The sequence below is a fragment of the Equus quagga genome, chromosome 6, assembly GCF_021613505.1.
Source record: "Equus quagga isolate Etosha38 chromosome 6, UCLA_HA_Equagga_1.0, whole genome shotgun sequence".
Taxonomy (NCBI): Eukaryota; Metazoa; Chordata; class Mammalia; order Perissodactyla; family Equidae; genus Equus; species Equus quagga.
The window spans coordinates 97553359-97571637 of record NC_060272.1 but is presented as its reverse complement, the minus strand read 5'-3'; the positions used below and the strand labels follow the sequence as shown (position 1 = coordinate 97571637).

Genomic DNA, 18279 nt, shown 5'->3' with positions numbered 1-18279 from the left:
GTTAGCTCAGGTACCAATCTTTAAAAAAACAAAATTAAAAAAATATGTATGCATATGCATCTTTACACCTAAAAGTTTAAAAACATGTATACCACACTATTACCACTTATCCCTAGAGGCAGGGTAATGAGAAGTATTCTTTTTCAATGAGCATATTGCTTCAATAATTCTTTAAAGCCATTAAGTGGTTATCATCAAATAAAATACATTAAAAATTGTTTATGTTATAAAATCAAGAATATAAAAACACACCAAGAGTCACTTCTGTTAGATTCATCTCCCATCCTAAACAAATATTTTCTCTACCAGTAAAATCCAAGGAACGTATATATCCAGACACCCACAATATTTTTTATTATATTGCTATCATTCATTCATTTATTTATAGTCTTTCCAAAAGAATTTTTGTGTTCAATTTTTATGGCCTTTCAAGGTAAAGAGTTGAGAAGAGTTACAAAATGCTGTCAAAATCAACTCGATGAACACTAGCTCTTTCAAGCTAAAATTAGGCCTTGGTATTCTCGGATTCAGTGAACCAAAATAAGACTAACCCTGACTGTGTGCCCTTCATGATTAAACAAACTGAAGTCATAGCCTTGTCCATCTTCATATTTTTTCACGCAGAAATGACTTTCTATTGTTTTGTTTTAAAACTTGATCTCCTGTGAAGGTTCTCTGGACCTTCCAGTTCTGATAGACATTTGTTTGTTCGTATGTTTGTTTTCTTTTCAGGTATAGAACCCAAAATACATGAAATCTTCTAGGTCTGGAAACATCAGAGTTACCAGGCACAATGATAATTCTACACTAATTACTTCCTAACCCACTTCCTGAAGAGGCTCCACATTCTGCTGCTCTTGTCTATTGCAGAACAATTGGCTTGTGAAACAGTAGTCAACGACATCAATATCCCATTTCTAAGGGATAGGTTGGAGCCTTTTACCCCAAAACATTTAAACGATTTTTCCCTTCCACATAACCCTACATGGTCTTCCTCCAATCTTCATCCACTTAGAATTAGTCTAACTAGGACATCTTACAATTATTTGAGAATGTGTTCTCCAGACATACAAGCCAAGCACTGATGAATTAGCATCTAGGTACTGAAGAACCACATGGTCTACTGCAGCTCAAAGACTTTAAATAGCTAATTCAGCCTTCTTTATTAACTCATTCTATATTTGGGGGCAAAACATTTAGTCTTGCTTCACTCAAGTCTCTTTTTTGATATAAGGTATACGAGGAGCAAGAAGTCATTAAGTTCCCAGTAATAAGGATTTCCAGTAAACTAAAGTATGTACAGGACACAGCCATGGGGGAAATTATTTCTCAAACCTCCAGCTATCTAAACCCCATCTCACTATGCGAACCTTTAAAAAGAGTTATTGCCAAATAGCTAGAGGTGGACCCATTCACATTTTCACTTCATCTCCTGGTGAAGTCAAAACTGATCAAAGGAGAAATTCTTCTGGAAAGAATGATTGTTTCTCCACTATTTTATTAAACAGAAAGCTATGTGAGATCAGTTTTTTCCAGTTTTATTGAGATATAATTGACATATAATAGTGTGTTAGTTTAAGGTGTACAACATAATGATTTGATTATGTTAGATAACTTTTGATTGACATTTCTCTTATTTCTGTTATCTCAATAACGGGAATTAAAAGGTGCAAGCTCTTTTATATATTTTATCTTATATCTTTTATTTCTTTGTGCTTTCTCTAGTGTGTCCACCAAAAATACATTATTTTAAGAACAGTCATTCTATTTGGGACATGATAATTTTAAGAACTCTAGGAAGAACGAAACTAAAATATAAAATATAGTCTATGGAGCTCTTAATGCTCATGCTTTATCGCCTTTTATTTAGTTTCAAAAGCATTTATACTTCTTAAGCTTGACCATAACCTCAAGCTTTTTTAGGTTTGATATCAAAATACAAATGTCTGTAGTAGTTAAAGCAACTACTCTTGATAATTCCAGATGAGAGATGAAACGAAACTGTAATGGAAGAGGAGAATTTGGAGCTGGTTAGTGGTGTGAACAAATGTTCAAGGGCAGCCTTATAAAAGAGCTATTTATGCCCTGAAACATCACATTGGATGAGCAGAACAACAGAAATTTCTAATTTTATATAGCTCTTTACCAGTTAGTATTCTTAAGCTGTGAAATTTCACTAAAATGTCTCCTTTTCTTCTGTTATATTAACTTACTAATAACAAAATTGTGCATATACTTGTACATGCTTTTACCTTTTTCTAACCACTTTCATGTGAGTATGCCTTGTGAGAAACAGAGCTAGTACAATTATCCCCGTTTTTTAAAAGAAACTACAGTAGTGGTAGATAAAATGGTTGTCAGAGGTTCCACTGTGAAGATCCCAGCTCATCTTTGAGAACCAAAGATATTAATTGGTTTTCCTGAAGATGCTCTTCTGGAACAGGGAAAAAGTGAATTCAAGAGTACAGACCTTCAGACTAAGCTAATATTAAATTCTATAAAGCAAGTAAATGTACCTTTAACCAAGAGTTTTTCCTCATTTTCAGGCACCCCACCCACATGTCAGTCAGTAGCATTTGGGTACAAGTATGCGAAACAAAGGGCCGCAATCCTCCAGACACGGCCAGTTTCAAACAGGTTGAATTGCTCCAGTTCTTGAGTTCATAGGTCAATAGTTTCATGGCCATTCTCTCATTCTGCTTAAAGGCCTTCTCCAACACATCCAGGGCAAGCTGGCCAAACTGTCTGTAATGACACAGCAGTAAATGGTGCAAACAAATGCAGACAAGAGCCCTAGAAACTTGCAAAAGATTAGATATGAGACTTAGAAAAGACCAATGCAAAATTGCAAATAGCACTTAATCTCAGTTTGCAGAAGCTATCTTAAAGGGATTGCTGCTCAGGAAATGGATTGTTCTCCCCTTCCTGAAGGAACAGAACTAGAGGGTCTACAGTGCAGCATATATGATTTTATTTACACCAGGAGCACCTGAGCCATTCACGGGGCGAAGTCACTCCACACCACAAAACAGCCTGTATATATAGCTTGCTTTGGGACTCGCTGATAAGACCTAATAAATAATTTTTTGACAGAAAAGACTGTCCAAACTGAACTAGCAATTAAGGAAAGTTGTGGAACTACTTTTCTTTTTTTTAAGATTTTACGAAATATATAAATGACCAAAGTAAGAAGCTAGACCTGGAAATCACCTCAGGTGATTTCTGGGAAGGTTGTTTTCTCTAAAAAGTAGAGGCTGCCATTCTCTGGAATTTTTTAAATCAAAATTATGAATTTGTTTCTATTAAGCGTAGCTTCCTTTCTTTCCTCTCTACTATATATAATACTTTAGTAATCAAATAATCGAAAACATTTCCAACTTTTCTATCTTCCACCATCACTCACTGATTCTTTAATAAATAATACTGTTGTTTCCTGCCTGAGAGATACTTAAAGTAAACAACAAGTGTTAATTTAACTTATTATCAAAGAGTTTGAGAGTTGGGAGGGATTTTCAAAATCATTAATTGAGTATTTTATAATGAAGAAACTAAGGTCCTGAAATCTGGTCAACTGAGTTGCCCAATTAGTAAACAGCTAGATAGGCCTAAAACCCAAGTCTCCTGACTTGAAGGCCATTTCTCTTCTCTTTATTCCACAAAGTTCCTTAAAATACCTGAAGACCCTTATTTATAGGAGAGTCCATGAAATGCATGGCAACAAGTCAAGTCATCTTATAACTTCTAAGGTGAGGGAGATAAAAGTGTCTAACCATTCTAAGGACTGTCACTGTTTAGAATGAAGTGAAGAGAGAACTCCTACTTTGAGTAATTTTTCAACTCTTCTGAGGCATCATCCACCATGTTGCTCTCCTTAGCTTCATGGGCCATGGCTCGGTAGAGAATACAAGCAATCACTGCCTTAACCGTGGCTTCCTCTCCGTGCTGCCAGAAGAACATGGCCATCTTCTGCCTTTTCATTAGCACAGCCCAAACCAGCAGGTCATTGTAAGGGTAAACAAAGCCTTCAATTTCAGGGTCATCTAATATATTTGGTCCTTTTGACTTCTTCCTTGATTTAGGAAGGACTATAGACTTTTCCTGTTGGAAAATAAAATAGGAATGGGTTTCCAAATACACAGATCCATGATGTTCCACCTAATAAAACACATCAAGTATCCTAGAAGTATTTTTTAAATCACTGAAAAGAGATGGAAATAACAGAACTTTATAAACCAGAAACTAAAATTTTGACCTTATAAGGTAATCTATTTCTTGTTGCATCCAATATTTCCAGGATCCCTAAGCTGAGATACCTTAAGTTCATTTAGCAAAATAAAAACACTACACCTTTGGGATAGAGCACTAACTGTATGATAACTTTCAATTTCTCAAGGAAATGAGTTGAAATAATATATTGGATAAATGAGAACTATTAAAAAAAACTCTTAACTTAACCCTACAAATAGATTCCTTATCCTCCCCTTAGAAAAATGTCTCTAATGTTGCCAACATGTATCCAATTGATCAGTTTTCAGCTTCCTTTCTTTGATTCTGATTATATTCCTCTAGGGATATTAACAGATAGTAATGAAATACTATTCTCCACCCGGTAAACTCACCCTTTACAGCTCATCTCAAATGCCACCTCCTAACTCCCCATGTTCTTCTATATCACTCTGTATATGTCAACACTCATCATACTGCACTATGGTTAATTCTTTGGGGAAGGTGGGACCATTTCTCAATCATCATTACATCTTCTCTGACACACCAGCCTCCCAAATTCAACCAAGCACCCAATATAACGCCTAGCAAATAGAAAGATTCACTAATTATTCTTTTTAATTAAAGGGAGTCATAGCAAAAATTGTAATAAGCTTCCTCTGTGTCTATAAATAAAAAGAATTTGTGTTCATTCGTGATGACTAATGGTAATTTTATAAAATATCTTCTCATTCTAGGAACTATGAAAAGCAAATCTCTCTCAGCCAACATAGGAACCATTTATATGGAAACTTTTGAGCAAAAGTATTTATCCCCAGAAGGAAGTGGGAGTGAGGTAATACAGGGAAAGGGGCAATAACAAGATTGGGAAAAAAGAAGATGCAAAAGGACCGTCTGAGAGAGAAGGAAACAAGATGGAAGTAGTCACATCCAATTAGAGGGTGCAGTGTTGACCTAATGATTACATTTTTTAGTACCATCCCATGGACTGCCTTCCTGAGTCACCATTTGGCCATGGTAGAGGTAGGAACAATAAAGATAGGCAATCAGTGAGTTGCCAGTACTCTGTCCTGGGCATTTGCTCATTGTTGTTAGAAGACAGCTGTGTTATGCCTTTGACTTGCGCCACCTGATTATGATACTTGTAAATAGTCCCTCTATTGTACCTCCCTTTCTCTAACTTGGTCTCAGCCTGCAAGAACAATTTTATTTTCAAATCTACAAATAAGTAAGTGGTACCTTGAATTTGTAAGGCTGGGCAGTTCTAATGAACTGAGAATGTAGTGTGCTTTCTGCAGTTTCATTTCTGATTCCTGAGGGGCGTCTCCAGTGAAGAGGGGGCTGGGATAGGCTTTGAGCAATGCTGGTCACTCTCTGGCATATCATTTTATTTTTAAAATAAAAGAAAAAGGGAAAAAGAAGATTATAGTGGTAACAATTAACATTTTATTTCTAGACAATAATGAAAACTAAATATAATACTGTGTCCTACCAAATATCCAATAGTTCTGTCTCTGATCCATGATTAGATTAACTGCTCACCCAATAAGAACCTCTCATGATCTCCTTATGAAGCACACTGTTATTCCTACCATTTTAGAGAACATGCTCTTTTGTTCCCTATTATATATCTGCATTCCTTCTCTATGTGGAAATTCCATTAGAATCAATGGATGTTCTATATCTGGAACAAGTTCAGAATAGGCAATAAAGATTCACAGTTCTGATAAGAAAAAGTTCCCATTCACAAAGCTCCAAGGTTAAGGTTAAGTTAGAAAGTTACGGAATTTCTCTAGGTGTTGCATAATATCACCTCTGGAATTCCTGGGGCTAGGCCCAATAACAACATAATTCATTGCTTATCAGCATGAAGCTTTCATCAATGAGAAACAAAACCAAAAGAAGCATTCTTGAAGGGACGGACATAAAAATTTATGATACAAACCATAGGCTTTGAACTGCTTTGTTTATTTATTTATTTTTAGTTTGTGTTTTACGGATATAAACTAGACATAGAAGTGAACTGCTTTGTTTATTTATTTATTTTTAGTTTGTGTTTTACGGATATAAACTAGACATAGAAGTGACCTGGTCTAGACTTTTTAAAGATAATATTCAAATTATTATCATTATCATTGTGATATAGAATTACAGTATCATCAGTAATAATCATAATGACTATTATTGTTGACAGCTACTCTATACACTCTGTGCACCAGGAATATGGTTTTTCAGGCATTATTTTATTTAATCCTTTTGATAAATTTGTGAAAGTAGTATTGCATTATTATTGCCATTTTATAGATGAGGAAACTGACACAGAGAGGTTAAGTTTCTCGCTCAAGATTACACAGCTACTACCTACCGTTACTAAGATTCAGTCCCAGATCTCTCTGACTCCAAACCATGTATTTGTAACTGTTATGATCTAGTTTACTAAGTAACACAGTAAACTCTATACCCTTCACTAGCAAATAATCAGAGTAATGGGTAATTTCCCACCCATTTCTAGAAAGGGCATTAGGGGAACTCGCCTAGCATGCTGCCCACTGCCTGCACCAAGGCCACAGTCAGCCCTCATCCTGCCGCCGGTAACCTCTTGCAAGGTATACTTCGTGTAAATGAAGGAGCTGACTCCTCAGGTGTACCCCCCATGCCTTTGAAATTTCAATACCAAACACTGTCTCTGTGAGATTTGGTTTTCCTTTCGTTTCAATTTTTCACTTCCTAAAGCCAAATCGGGCTTTCACTTTCACCTGATTCTTTCTAAATAAAGGTCATAGCTTGCTATTCCAGACTCTTCCTATGATCTTATCCCAAACCACCTTTCAAGTTTCATCCCTTACAACCTTCTGGCGCTTCCACGGAGACAAAGGTGTCCCTGTCGCTGGAAAGCACAGCAGACGTCCACAGCGTTGTGCTTTCCACTGCTCCTGCTCCCCTCTCAACCAAAAATGTCCCAAACTGACCTTTTCTAACACCTCCATTATCTTCTAATAAGAACTAGTCTCTTCAGTTTACTGATCTGTAACGGCAATTTTAAGAAACAAGCAATATTTTCTCTGCTAATCCACTAACCAGTCTAAATTTACATTCCCAGACTTGCAAAACTATGATGGAAAATAAAAGATGTACAATATGTGCTTTTAAGTACATTCTGCATGCATCTTCCAATATAAGCCCTACCCACTGGTCCCCAGTTTGTCATCTCCAGACTTTGGACTATTAGGAGTTTGTAGATCTAATCCTGTTAAGCTTTTGACTTCCGTATTTTCGAAAGAAAAAGATAAGAACTGGTCATCTCTCCCTCTAACCTTTCTCATCATCTTACTTGTATGTCAATATAGCACATATTGTATCCTGTTTTGCACTAGGGCTAGTTATTCACGAATCTGTTGCCTCTAAAAGTTTCTAAAGTCCTGATCTTTCTGTCCATCCCAGACCAGCACACTAGCATTTAAGCACAGTACTTTACACGTAGCAGATACTCAATAAATGTAGTTAAACAGAAGATCCATTTTAGAAGCTACTGTCATCTGAACTTCCCAAGCCATTTTTCTAAAAGTATTACTCCTAGTTATCCTGAATTTTAATAGGGTATTTTTCATTTACGCTACCTTATGTTTCCTGTAGAGGTTGTTGTAGAGGGTTCTGAAATTTTTCCTAGTGTAGCTGCTGCGGTACGCTCCACCAATGAGGTACTCTATTACCAATCCAATGTCAACCAGTGTTATCTTATAGTCTGAGAGAAGGGCATGCTGAAACAAAAACACATAACGAATTATAACTTTCAATTCTCTTTTTCTGTCTCCTGTGCTGTGCCATTATAACATAATCAAATCAACTGCAAAGAGATAGACTCATACTTTTGAATCATCTGTACAAACTGATCAATTAATATGACCAGCTATTGGTACAATCTGCTTGTTCAGATGGAAAAGGATATTAACCATATTACAGTTTTAGTTTCATAGACTTTGAATGTCTGCTTACATCTGCTCATTCACTCTGTTCCCTCTCTCTCTCTTTCATACACATAAGTTAGAATAAAATACATTTAAATATACCATAAAAGATTGTTTTTAGGGGCCAGCCTGGTGGTCTATAAGTTAAGTTCAAACATTCTGCTTTGGCAACCCGAGGTTCGCTGGTTCAGATCCCGGGTGCGGACATGGCACCGCTTGGCAAGCCATGCTGTGGTAGGCGTCCCACATATAAAGTAGAGGAAGATGGGCACGGATGTTAGCTCAGGGCCAGTCTTCCTCAGCAAAAAGAGGAGGATTGGCAGCAAATGTTAGCTCAAGGCTAATCTTCCTCAAAAAAAAAATAAATAAAAATAAATTTTAAAAATAAATAAATAAAAAAGATGATTTTCAACTGGATATGACACAACTATTACAACAGAAGTAAAATTACTGAAGGTTATAATGAAGGTATGTGATCCAGAATTACCACTGTATTAAATCTTCAGCCTCTCTCTTTAATGAAATGGCTATAACACTGGACCGTCTTGACTATATCATGCATAGGACAAGAATATGTAAGGAAGTAGAACAAATAAAAATAAGAAACACAGAACAGCAGAATCAAATGAGACATCAAAGCACAAGGCTGTGCCAAGACAAATGTTAGGGTTGGTAGGAGGGCTGAGCATCAGATTTCCAAGTACATGGACCTTAGTCTAAATAGAAATTATTTGGACCCCTTAAAATCAACCTTACTACCTCTTCATAACTGTTACTTCTGAACTGCCATCCACAGTACATTTTTAAAGGCACACAGAGTGCTGAACAAGATCTTTAAAGTGAACAGACAGTGAATAACCTTCACAAAGCTTTGACTAAGAAATAAGGTTATACACACACACACATACACACACACAAATGTAAATGATTTAATTTCTCTTTACTTTTGTCAAGGAACACCAAAAATACTACTCTTATTTGCTGCTAATTAAAAGCATATTTATGAAGGCCAGCCCCGTGGCCAAGTGGTTAAGTTCACACAATCTATTTCGGCAGCCCAGAGTTTCACCAGTTCGAATCCTGGACACAGACATGGCACTGCTCATCAAGCCATGCTGAGGCGGCATCTCACATGCCACAGCTAGAAGGACCCACAACTAAAAATACACAACTACGTACCAGGGGGCTTTGGGAGAAAAAGGAAAAATAAAATCTTAAAAAAAAAAGCCTATTTAACATATTTCATTCCTTTTTCTTCAGTTTACTGTGATAGAATCAGAGTTTAAGGAAATAATCTAAGGAAAATCATTTTGATTTAGCATGACTCAATGCAAACTAAATTTACATCACCATGGACACTTTTGCTTACTACTAATTTGCCAACTCAATGTCTTCCTCTGCAGTCCTTTCACTCTGGTTCTCCCACCAAGTCAACACAACCAGAAGGCCCACACTCTCTCCATCAAGATAACAGACTTCAGAAAAATGAGCGACGAACTTTTTAAATGTGCTGTAGATGGATTTTAATCATGGTGATAAAAAAAAGGCACCCCCAGTCTTCTGCAGATGTGAACAAAAGTTCTTGGTAATTAAAAAAGAAAGAATTAAGGCATAAGAGTCTGTGATAATTGGGAAGTTTTGGTAACTAATGGGGGATCAGATGATTTTATTTTAAGTCTGACTTAAAAGTTCAAGGAGAACACCATGAGCAGACTATGAGGAAGCGTATAAAGTGATGGGCTTCATCCTGGCTCCCTAGAACAAAGGTTAGCCTCACTAATGAAGTAACAGAGCCCCCAAGCTATCACAAATATTCAAAACAGCAATATTGAGAACAATGGAAATCACTTATTAGTCCTGCGATAAAGACAACAGAACCAGGAAGTTTCTTTATTTTCAGCAGGTATTATTATCATCATTGGCAGTATGGTTGCATCATGTTGAGCTGAAGTTCTGATGGAAGTTCTGATGGAAGTTCTGATGGAATTCATGTTTTCATTAGAGAAAAATTACTAGCTAATGCTACTTACTTGGTGGATCACATCTTTACAAATATAAAGTAAATTATAGGAAAAAATGTGTGGTTTGGTGATAAAATTGTTCAGTCACGAGCAAAGAGGGTAGATAATTCACTAGAAAATCCACATCTACATTTTATGAAGCAAAATCTGGCAACATCTCCATCCCAAAGCTAAGGCAATACACAAAGAAATTTGCACACCTTCAATAATTAGTTTACCTGCTTTACATCTTGAACAAGATGATGCAAGAGCATATTAGTAGGTCCTTGTTTCTGTAACAAAGAACAAAAGAAAGAATTATTCCTTTTAATTACCGTGTGCTAGGAGAAACAAAAAACAACTTTACTTCAGAATACATAAACAACTCAGAGTACTGAAAATTTTCAAGGTCTTTAGTAATGAAGCTAAAGCCAAATTAATTCTAAGGACAGTATTTCCCAAGAGACGCTGTCATTAGACTGAAATATTTTTCAAAGCAAGATATATATATGTAGGTAGTAAGAACTTAACTTGTTTTTTAAGAATCAGAAATAAATTTTAAGTAATTTATAACTAACCTTTATCATATATAAATTACACAATTACAAATCCCATCACACAATTACATTCTATCAAAAAATATTTATTGAACACTTACTATGTGTTTCCAATTAAGCTTCTGAAGATTCAATGAAGAATCTAAGTGCTTTCTTAACAGAGCTTTACAATCTAATAGAAGAGAGTGGGCACTTACACTAAAAAATAACCAACAATATGAAGATGTGTGTGCTCAAAAAGACTTGTGAATAATTTGTACTACAGGGACAGATGACTGTGAACTGCAGTAATTAAGAAGACAGAACTTGAACAGGGCTTTGAAAAAAGGGTAAGATTCAAAGGGCAAGGAAGGACATTTCAAGAAGGTTGCATGGCTTCAGCAATTGGTGTTTTCACAATGAGTAAGCCAGTCTAGTTTCCATAAAAGGTTTGCATAGGAAAACAGCAGGAATAGAATGTTAATGATGGCCTTAGGTTGAGATGTTCCTAATGCTTTAATAAAAGCAATTTGTTCTTATCCACATCTTTGGCTTTAATGATGGTCTTACTATCATATTTTCTTAAATTAGTTTATATTTCTATTCTGACTAATTAATTAAAATGGCAAACACAGAAATGACCAAAGGCTAAAATGGATTTGGTAAGAACGTTTCTCCTTTGGTTGAAAAGTCGGTCTCTCTACAAGCTCTTTGTACATGAACATTCAAGGAGACTTGAACATTCAACATTTAGCTTAAGCTAAATCTTAAGCTAATTAATAAATAAATCTTAAGGGAGGTGATTGATGAAATGTTCCAGTACTCACTGTATTATAGAGCTCTTCCAGTCGGGGGATGGTAAGAAAGCGATGGAGGTTCACTCCATATTCTATTAAGAGCTTCACAAAATCTACCCGATCCATCACTAAAGCATCTAACATTGCTTGTTCCAGGGAGCCAGGCTTCAGAGGGCAGACACAAATAAGAGACAGAGAGACTTTTAAGAAAACAGAAAGAACTAAAGAATTACAATGTATTTGAACTCAAAATTATACAGACACAATAACTATATAGTACAATCTTACTAAGAAATGTTCAGGACCTGAGTGCAGAAATAACTAAAAGTGAACTTGAAGGCATAAAAAACATCTTGAAAAAAATCTGTTCTTGGATGAGAGGACTGACTATTGTAAATATCTCAATGCTTCCCAAATTAATGTACTGGTTTAATGCAATTCTAATAAAATTCCAAGGTTTCTTTTTTTTGGGTAACCTGGTATGTTTTCATTTAGGCTTTACCTGGTTTATGAACATAAATGGCAAATTAAACACACTCATCTACTTTTACTCCTACCTAAAACTTCACTAAAATTATCGCAGAGGGATTTTTTCTTTTTTAAGAAGTGAAGCCACAAGAACAAGGAGGTCAAGGGCGCAACATTTTGGAAGTTGGAAAGCATATGGTCAAGCGGTGATTGACTTAGCAGTCCCCAGAAAGCCAATAGTGAAACTGGAAAAAGTCAAGAACCAAATAAATCTATGCCACAGAATTCTGGCAGCACCGGGATAAAATGGATGCACACGTGCTGAATTCCTAAGCTTGGGAGCTTCCCAGTCATCTTCCCCCATTTCACTTCCGCAACACCAGCGGCAAGGCTTTTACCTTTCAGGCAGGGAGCTGGAGGATTCTGATATGGTAATGTGACTAACACAAGAGAAAAGACATGAATATGCCAACATCTCAGGTCCTCCAACAAATGGCAGCCAGATCACCCCAATGTGAAGGCCCAACCTCCAGGCTCAGAATTGCTAAGGAGCTTTCTATCCTCCTCTCTTAAACAAAAAGTCCAGAACAACTAGGCCAAAAACACCAGCTGGGAGGAATCAGACAAAACAGAAAGAAGAAAACTTCAAAAGAATTATCATTAACATCCTCAGAGAAAGAAAAGAAGACACTGTATTCAGGATGCTATTATTTTTTTTTTAAAAAAAAGGACAAAGAACAAATTTGCTCTTAGAAATTAGTACATAGGATGCTATCAGAAGCACAAAGCTACATACAAGGCATGAAAGTTACAGTTGGGGAAATCTACCAAAGAAAAGATATGGAAGATAAGAGGGAAAAGATAATATTAGAGAAGCAGTCCATAGGTCCAAGAATTAAATAATAGGAATTCCAGAAAAAGAACAAAGAAAACAGGGGAGGAAATTCCCCAGAATGGAAATATATGGTTGCCAAGTTGAAAGCAGGTGCCCAGGGTAATGCATATAAAGACTCACAACAACACACATTATTGTGAAAAGTCAGAAGACCAGAAAAAGAGATTTTTGAAACTTCCAGAGAGGGAAAAAATAGTCACAAAGTACCGGAAAACAGAAAGATGTTTACTTCTCAAAGCAATGCTGAGTGTTGGAAGCTAGTCATTCAAAATTCTCAAGGAAAATTAGTTCCAATCTTGTATTAAAATATCTCCAAACATGTAAATTTTCAAAATTTTTGTCTCTCATATTCCCTTTCTAAGAAAGTTACTGAAGGATGCATGCCATCAAAATAAAGGAGTAAACCAAGAATAAGAAAGACATGGATACAGAAAACAGACACTCTAACACAAGAGAGAACCCCCAGGATGATGGAGGATGACAGGCCTGCACCAGGAATAGCAGGCAACCAATGCAGATTGCAGATTGCAGGACCACAGACAGAATGTTGAGAGGTTTCTAAAATTGATGAATCAGAAAACAGCAATATGATTTATTATTTAGAAATATGGAGATGCATAAATGTCAGAAAAGTCAGAAAATTTCAAAAGTGCCTGGCTCTGCTCTTGTTACTAGCAGGGCAGGGAAATACTGTTTTAGTACCATTTGATGTTTTAAACAATGTGCATGTATTAGCTCGACTCAAAAATAATACACCTGTGGTATGGTTACAAGGGCAATTTTTAAAAGTGAAATGTTAATAGTGATTATCATTAGCACTATGAGTAATCTTTCTTCTTTCTGCTTTTCTCTGCTTTCACTTATTTCTATTGTGAGTATGTATTACATTCTAATGCAAAGAATAAGATAAACATTGTTTTAAATAACAATATAAGACATCTGCCCATTCAAAAAGTAAATAAAAAATTCTTCCATTCTGTCCTCCTCCAACTTTCTTTGTCAGCTTCAACTAGGCTGCAGAGCCAGAAAAAAACTGTTTTCAGTGAGGCAAAGTAGATGAGAAAAACATCTTAGCTATCCCCAGACACCCAGCTACACAGATGCCACCCCACACTCCCGGCAAACCAATCTCTTTCTCCTCCAATTTTCTCTTTAGTCCCTCCCTAACAAACCAATACACCAAATATTTTTCCAAATAACTTCTTTTTCACTATACCTTCCAATGTTGTCCATAAATTAGGATATGTTTCTTGGCAATGTCCACTCTGTCCCAAGCCATTGCCAGATTTAATTGTTCTGATGCTGATAAATTTGTGCCTAGCATAAAAGAAAGGAACAATCATATATTCTATTTAAAATATCAACATAAAAAATGCCAAGTGCTGTGGAATGTGAAAAAAGGAATAGTTGTAACTCTATCTAGACGCTCACCCTTTAGCAGAGCTGTTAGGATTGCTAAATCAAGGTCTTGCGACTCCTCAGAATCAGGATCAAATATGGTAATCTATAACAGTTGAAAAACAGAAAGTCATACATTTTGGGGATTAGCAAATAAATGCTTTCAAAAGTATCCACAAAATTTACTCTAGAGCTAACGAATTGAGCAAAACATTCTTCATTAATGTTAAAAAACACACAGAATTAATTTTTTTTTTTGGTTTTACTTATAGAAGAGAAAACTTTTTAAATAGGGTAATGGAGAATTGTGAGCCCTCAGGAAAAAAAAAAACAACTAAAAACTTCCATGCATCCTAGAGGAACATTACTACATTTATATTACACATGCTATAATGAAAAGAAACTCAGTGTCAATTCCTAATGGAAAGAAAAGCCTTCCTCATTTTGAAGGGATACCAAGTGAGATCCTTCTGTTCACTTAGCCTTAGAAGCTAAGACTTCTGGTTTTTAATCAGAAATGAATCTTGAAGAATTTGTCATAAAATAAGTGAGGTAAGTACACCATATTCAATGAGCTAGTACAATGGACAGCATAGACAAAGTATTACAATGTCAAGGGGTCCAGTGCACCCTGGCAGACAACTGATTTTTTTTTTAAGACAAATAAGGACTTCATTTATGATTATAAAAGGCCATCTGCTGTTAATGAATGTATCTCAGTCTTTCCAAATGAAAATATATTTTACATAATAGACAACAAAAAAAGTTAAGACTAGCAAGTTTAAGGCCCCCAAATGCCCCCCATATTGCCTTGGGTAAATATTATAAGACCACTGAATCTCAGGTTCCTCATCCACAAAATGAGAGGAACTCATTAAACAATCTCGAAAGTCCCATGAAGATAGAAAAACTATGCTTATACAATTTACACATTGGTTGCCCCCACCTAATAGACCTTCTAGGTCCGTGAATAAAATCAACATTCAATTGTACAGGAGCAGAGAACCTAACTCCTGGAATGTGCCAACCGTTAGCTGCCTTCTCTAGTCCTCTCTTGATCATTACAGCCCTCATTAGTTACTCTCCTTGATGATAGGAAGAGGTAAATATAAGGGTGATCTCTTTAATATGTCCCTTTCTTAACTTACTGATTATTGTGGGAAATATAAAATGCAGTAGAGCATGTACAAGATTTCAGCACTGAGCTGAAGTTTTAGTTCTACCATTTCGTAACTACATGACTCTGGTCAAATCATTTAAATTCTCTAGGCTTCAGCTTCAGCATCTTTGACACTGAAATAAACAATCACTGTCATATTGAACTCACTCATGGGCTATTTCAAGTGAAAAAATATATTTGAAAGCACACTGCTAATTGTAGACATGGCTATTACGAGGTCAACTAAAATCCCAGAAGGTTTTTCACATATGTTTAGCCATGTTTTGTCTGGCTTGCACTTGTTCAACTGGGTTTTTGAAGCCAGGTGTGTAAACATTGCCAAAATCTTGTATGATTTGGCCCAGCCTTCAATTGTGGAAAGATCACTGTGAATCATGTCATATCTGCATATTTACTGTAATCGTCAGCTTCATGTCATCCAAGTCATTGATAAAAATTTTGATCAAAGTACCCTAAAACACGAAAAATCTTTTCCTGTATCCACATTATGTTCATAGCTCACAGTTTGTGGAGTTTTCTGTCTTAAAGTATATTCTCACATTCCCCATGGTCCAGTGCATCCCCAGTGGTCTCTTGCAGGATTTACTCAGGATGCCTTTATCTAACCCAGCAGACTTGAGTTCATTTAAGACATGGAGCTCTTCCTGTACCCTCTGAAAATATTTATGTGCAATTTTCACTAAATTTGATCACTTTCCTGTAATACTGCTATACTATCTAAATATTTTTTCCCAGGTACAGTCCAGAATTTGAAGCATGAGGGTAAGTAAGTTCTCAACTAAGGGTCAAGTTCTGCAGAGTTATATACAATCAAGTTAAAAAATAAAAATTACATATTTTTTAAAATTGTGAAAATAAACATTACAATTATTGAAAATTAGCATTATATATAAGTCAGTTGAGTCATCAACTCATCAACTCATCATACTTACAGAATCTCTGTGCACCATACACTCCATTAGAATTTGGAAAAGGTGTTTGGACTGTTTAAGACTAAAGTTGAAAGTGTTCTGAATCATGCAGATAATCTCCTCCTTCACCTGAGGACGTAGGGTCCTGGGAGAGAGATAAATGGCGGTGACTTGACACAATGCAGAGAAGGGAACAAGCCAGAGCATCAGTGCAAGAATGCTCATCTGTTCTGTCAGACTGGGAAGATTTCTATGGACAGTTCTGCCAAGAGAACAAATGAGCAGGAAGCAAAGGGAAGCAGTGGCACCAGGAGAAAGCTGAATATGAAAATGAGAATGGAATGATCTGCCATGATCCTGGAAAGAAAGAGCTCTGGGGCAGGGTTCTGCAGCCAAAAGATTTCCAGGAGACTGTGAATCCACAGAAACTGTGGGAATCATATTCTCAAAAGGGTCTGAAACCCCAAGGGTTTAAGAACCACTCATCTAGGGTGACTTCAGGAAATAAAGAGGTGTGAAAGGAAGAAGAAGGGGGTAGAGGGTGGAAGTAGAGGGCCAAGGGCTGAGGGGGAGAGAAGTTGTAAGGAAAGAGTTGTCAGAGAGCACTTATAACATAAACAGTGAACGTTTATTAAGCAAATTAGTGGGGTCAATATCTTAGTTTGTATTTACTTACACGGTATAAATATCATGCTTTTGAAACTGGAAGAATCACACTAGATATAGGGATGGCTAGAGAAAAACTACTATCTTATTTGAAAAGGGGAAAGAATTAAAACCTCAAATGAGCATAACATATGCTACATAAATGTCAGGCTATCAACTTCCCCAGTTCCTGCTCTTTTTACTAATGGCAAATGAATATGAAGGTGAACTGGGGTCAACACTGGTCTCCTCACTCACTGCAGAGTTCTTTCAGCTATCATGGCCAAATGTAGGAGCATCTTCTCCTTCCCTCTGCCTGGATACTTTTTCCTGACGCTCAAGCAAGGCTCAAGCATTCCTGTTAAGGCAGGCCATTCTTCACCTGAAGATATAGCAACTTAAATCATTGGAGGGCATTTTGGTGTTGATTAATAAATACAAAAATCACTGGGAAATGAATTCCAGTCTCAACCTCTGTGCTCCTAGGATATCCACCCATATGAAAGCAGAGCTTAAAGAACTAAAATGGAAGAATAAATAGTAACTGTAATTTCAGAAATGAAGAGTCAACAACTCACCCTTCATCTGCTAAGTGTTTGTGGGTGAAGGCCAGGAGGTCAGCAGCTCTGCCTGTGCCTTCACACACCACCACAGGATCTTTGTCTTTCACAGTCTCCCACACCGCAAGGATGACATTGGGGCCACCTTCTACCACCAGCCCAACCACAGGCACACCTTGTCTTGAGCCTATTTCAGATGACAAACAATATCAAACTGTTACAAAGGAACCCTTCTTGACCAATCAGCCATTTTGCTTTCCAGATGCACGTTGTTCAGTTACCACATAGATTCATTACTGCACTAGCCCCTCTCTCTTCTTTGACTCAGATTTGTTTAGTTCAAGACCAAGCCAGAAGTTTGGACTTTAAATAAAAGTACCATAAATATGGGGAGAGCATCTTCAAGCTTTTTCCAGTTATAAAGGTAGCTAAAGTCTTTCAGCAATTAAAAAAAATAAGTAGTCTTCAAGAAATTTTAACCTTTCATTGTGAAAAATTTCAAACACTTCTAAAAGAAAACAATGATATAATGGCTCCCAGTGTATCCATCACTCATATCCAAAAATGATCAACCTTTCACCAGTTCAATCAACTTTTAATGTTGGTTATTTCTAAGAACAAGATAGGGTAGGTAACCCTCAAAGACTTTTACATTTCAATTTATTCCATTTTTCATTGTTTGAATTTCTTATCAGGACAA

The 18279-nt window shown here is 36.4% G+C and overlaps 1 protein-coding gene across 2 annotated transcripts in view; it reads right to left on the bottom strand.

Annotated features, from left to right (window-relative positions):
* The window catches only part of TRPM6 (transient receptor potential cation channel subfamily M member 6), a 141282-nt gene that overhangs the window by 65314 nt on the left and 57689 nt on the right, over positions 1-18279 (bottom strand). For both annotated transcript variants that reach the window (XM_046664948.1, XM_046664949.1), the window contains 10 exons: positions 17598-17766; positions 16396-16519; positions 14317-14389; positions 14102-14202; positions 11553-11687; positions 10429-10482; positions 7842-7982; positions 5464-5598; positions 3821-4098; positions 2517-2745 (listed from right to left, as the gene is read on the bottom strand). In XM_046664948.1, the coding sequence (XP_046520904.1) occupies positions 2517-2745; positions 3821-4098; positions 5464-5598; positions 7842-7982; positions 10429-10482; positions 11553-11687; positions 14102-14202; positions 14317-14389; positions 16396-16519; positions 17598-17766 (1439 nt within the window). The remainder of the gene's footprint in view (positions 1-2516; positions 2746-3820; positions 4099-5463; positions 5599-7841; positions 7983-10428; positions 10483-11552; positions 11688-14101; positions 14203-14316; positions 14390-16395; positions 16520-17597; positions 17767-18279) is intronic.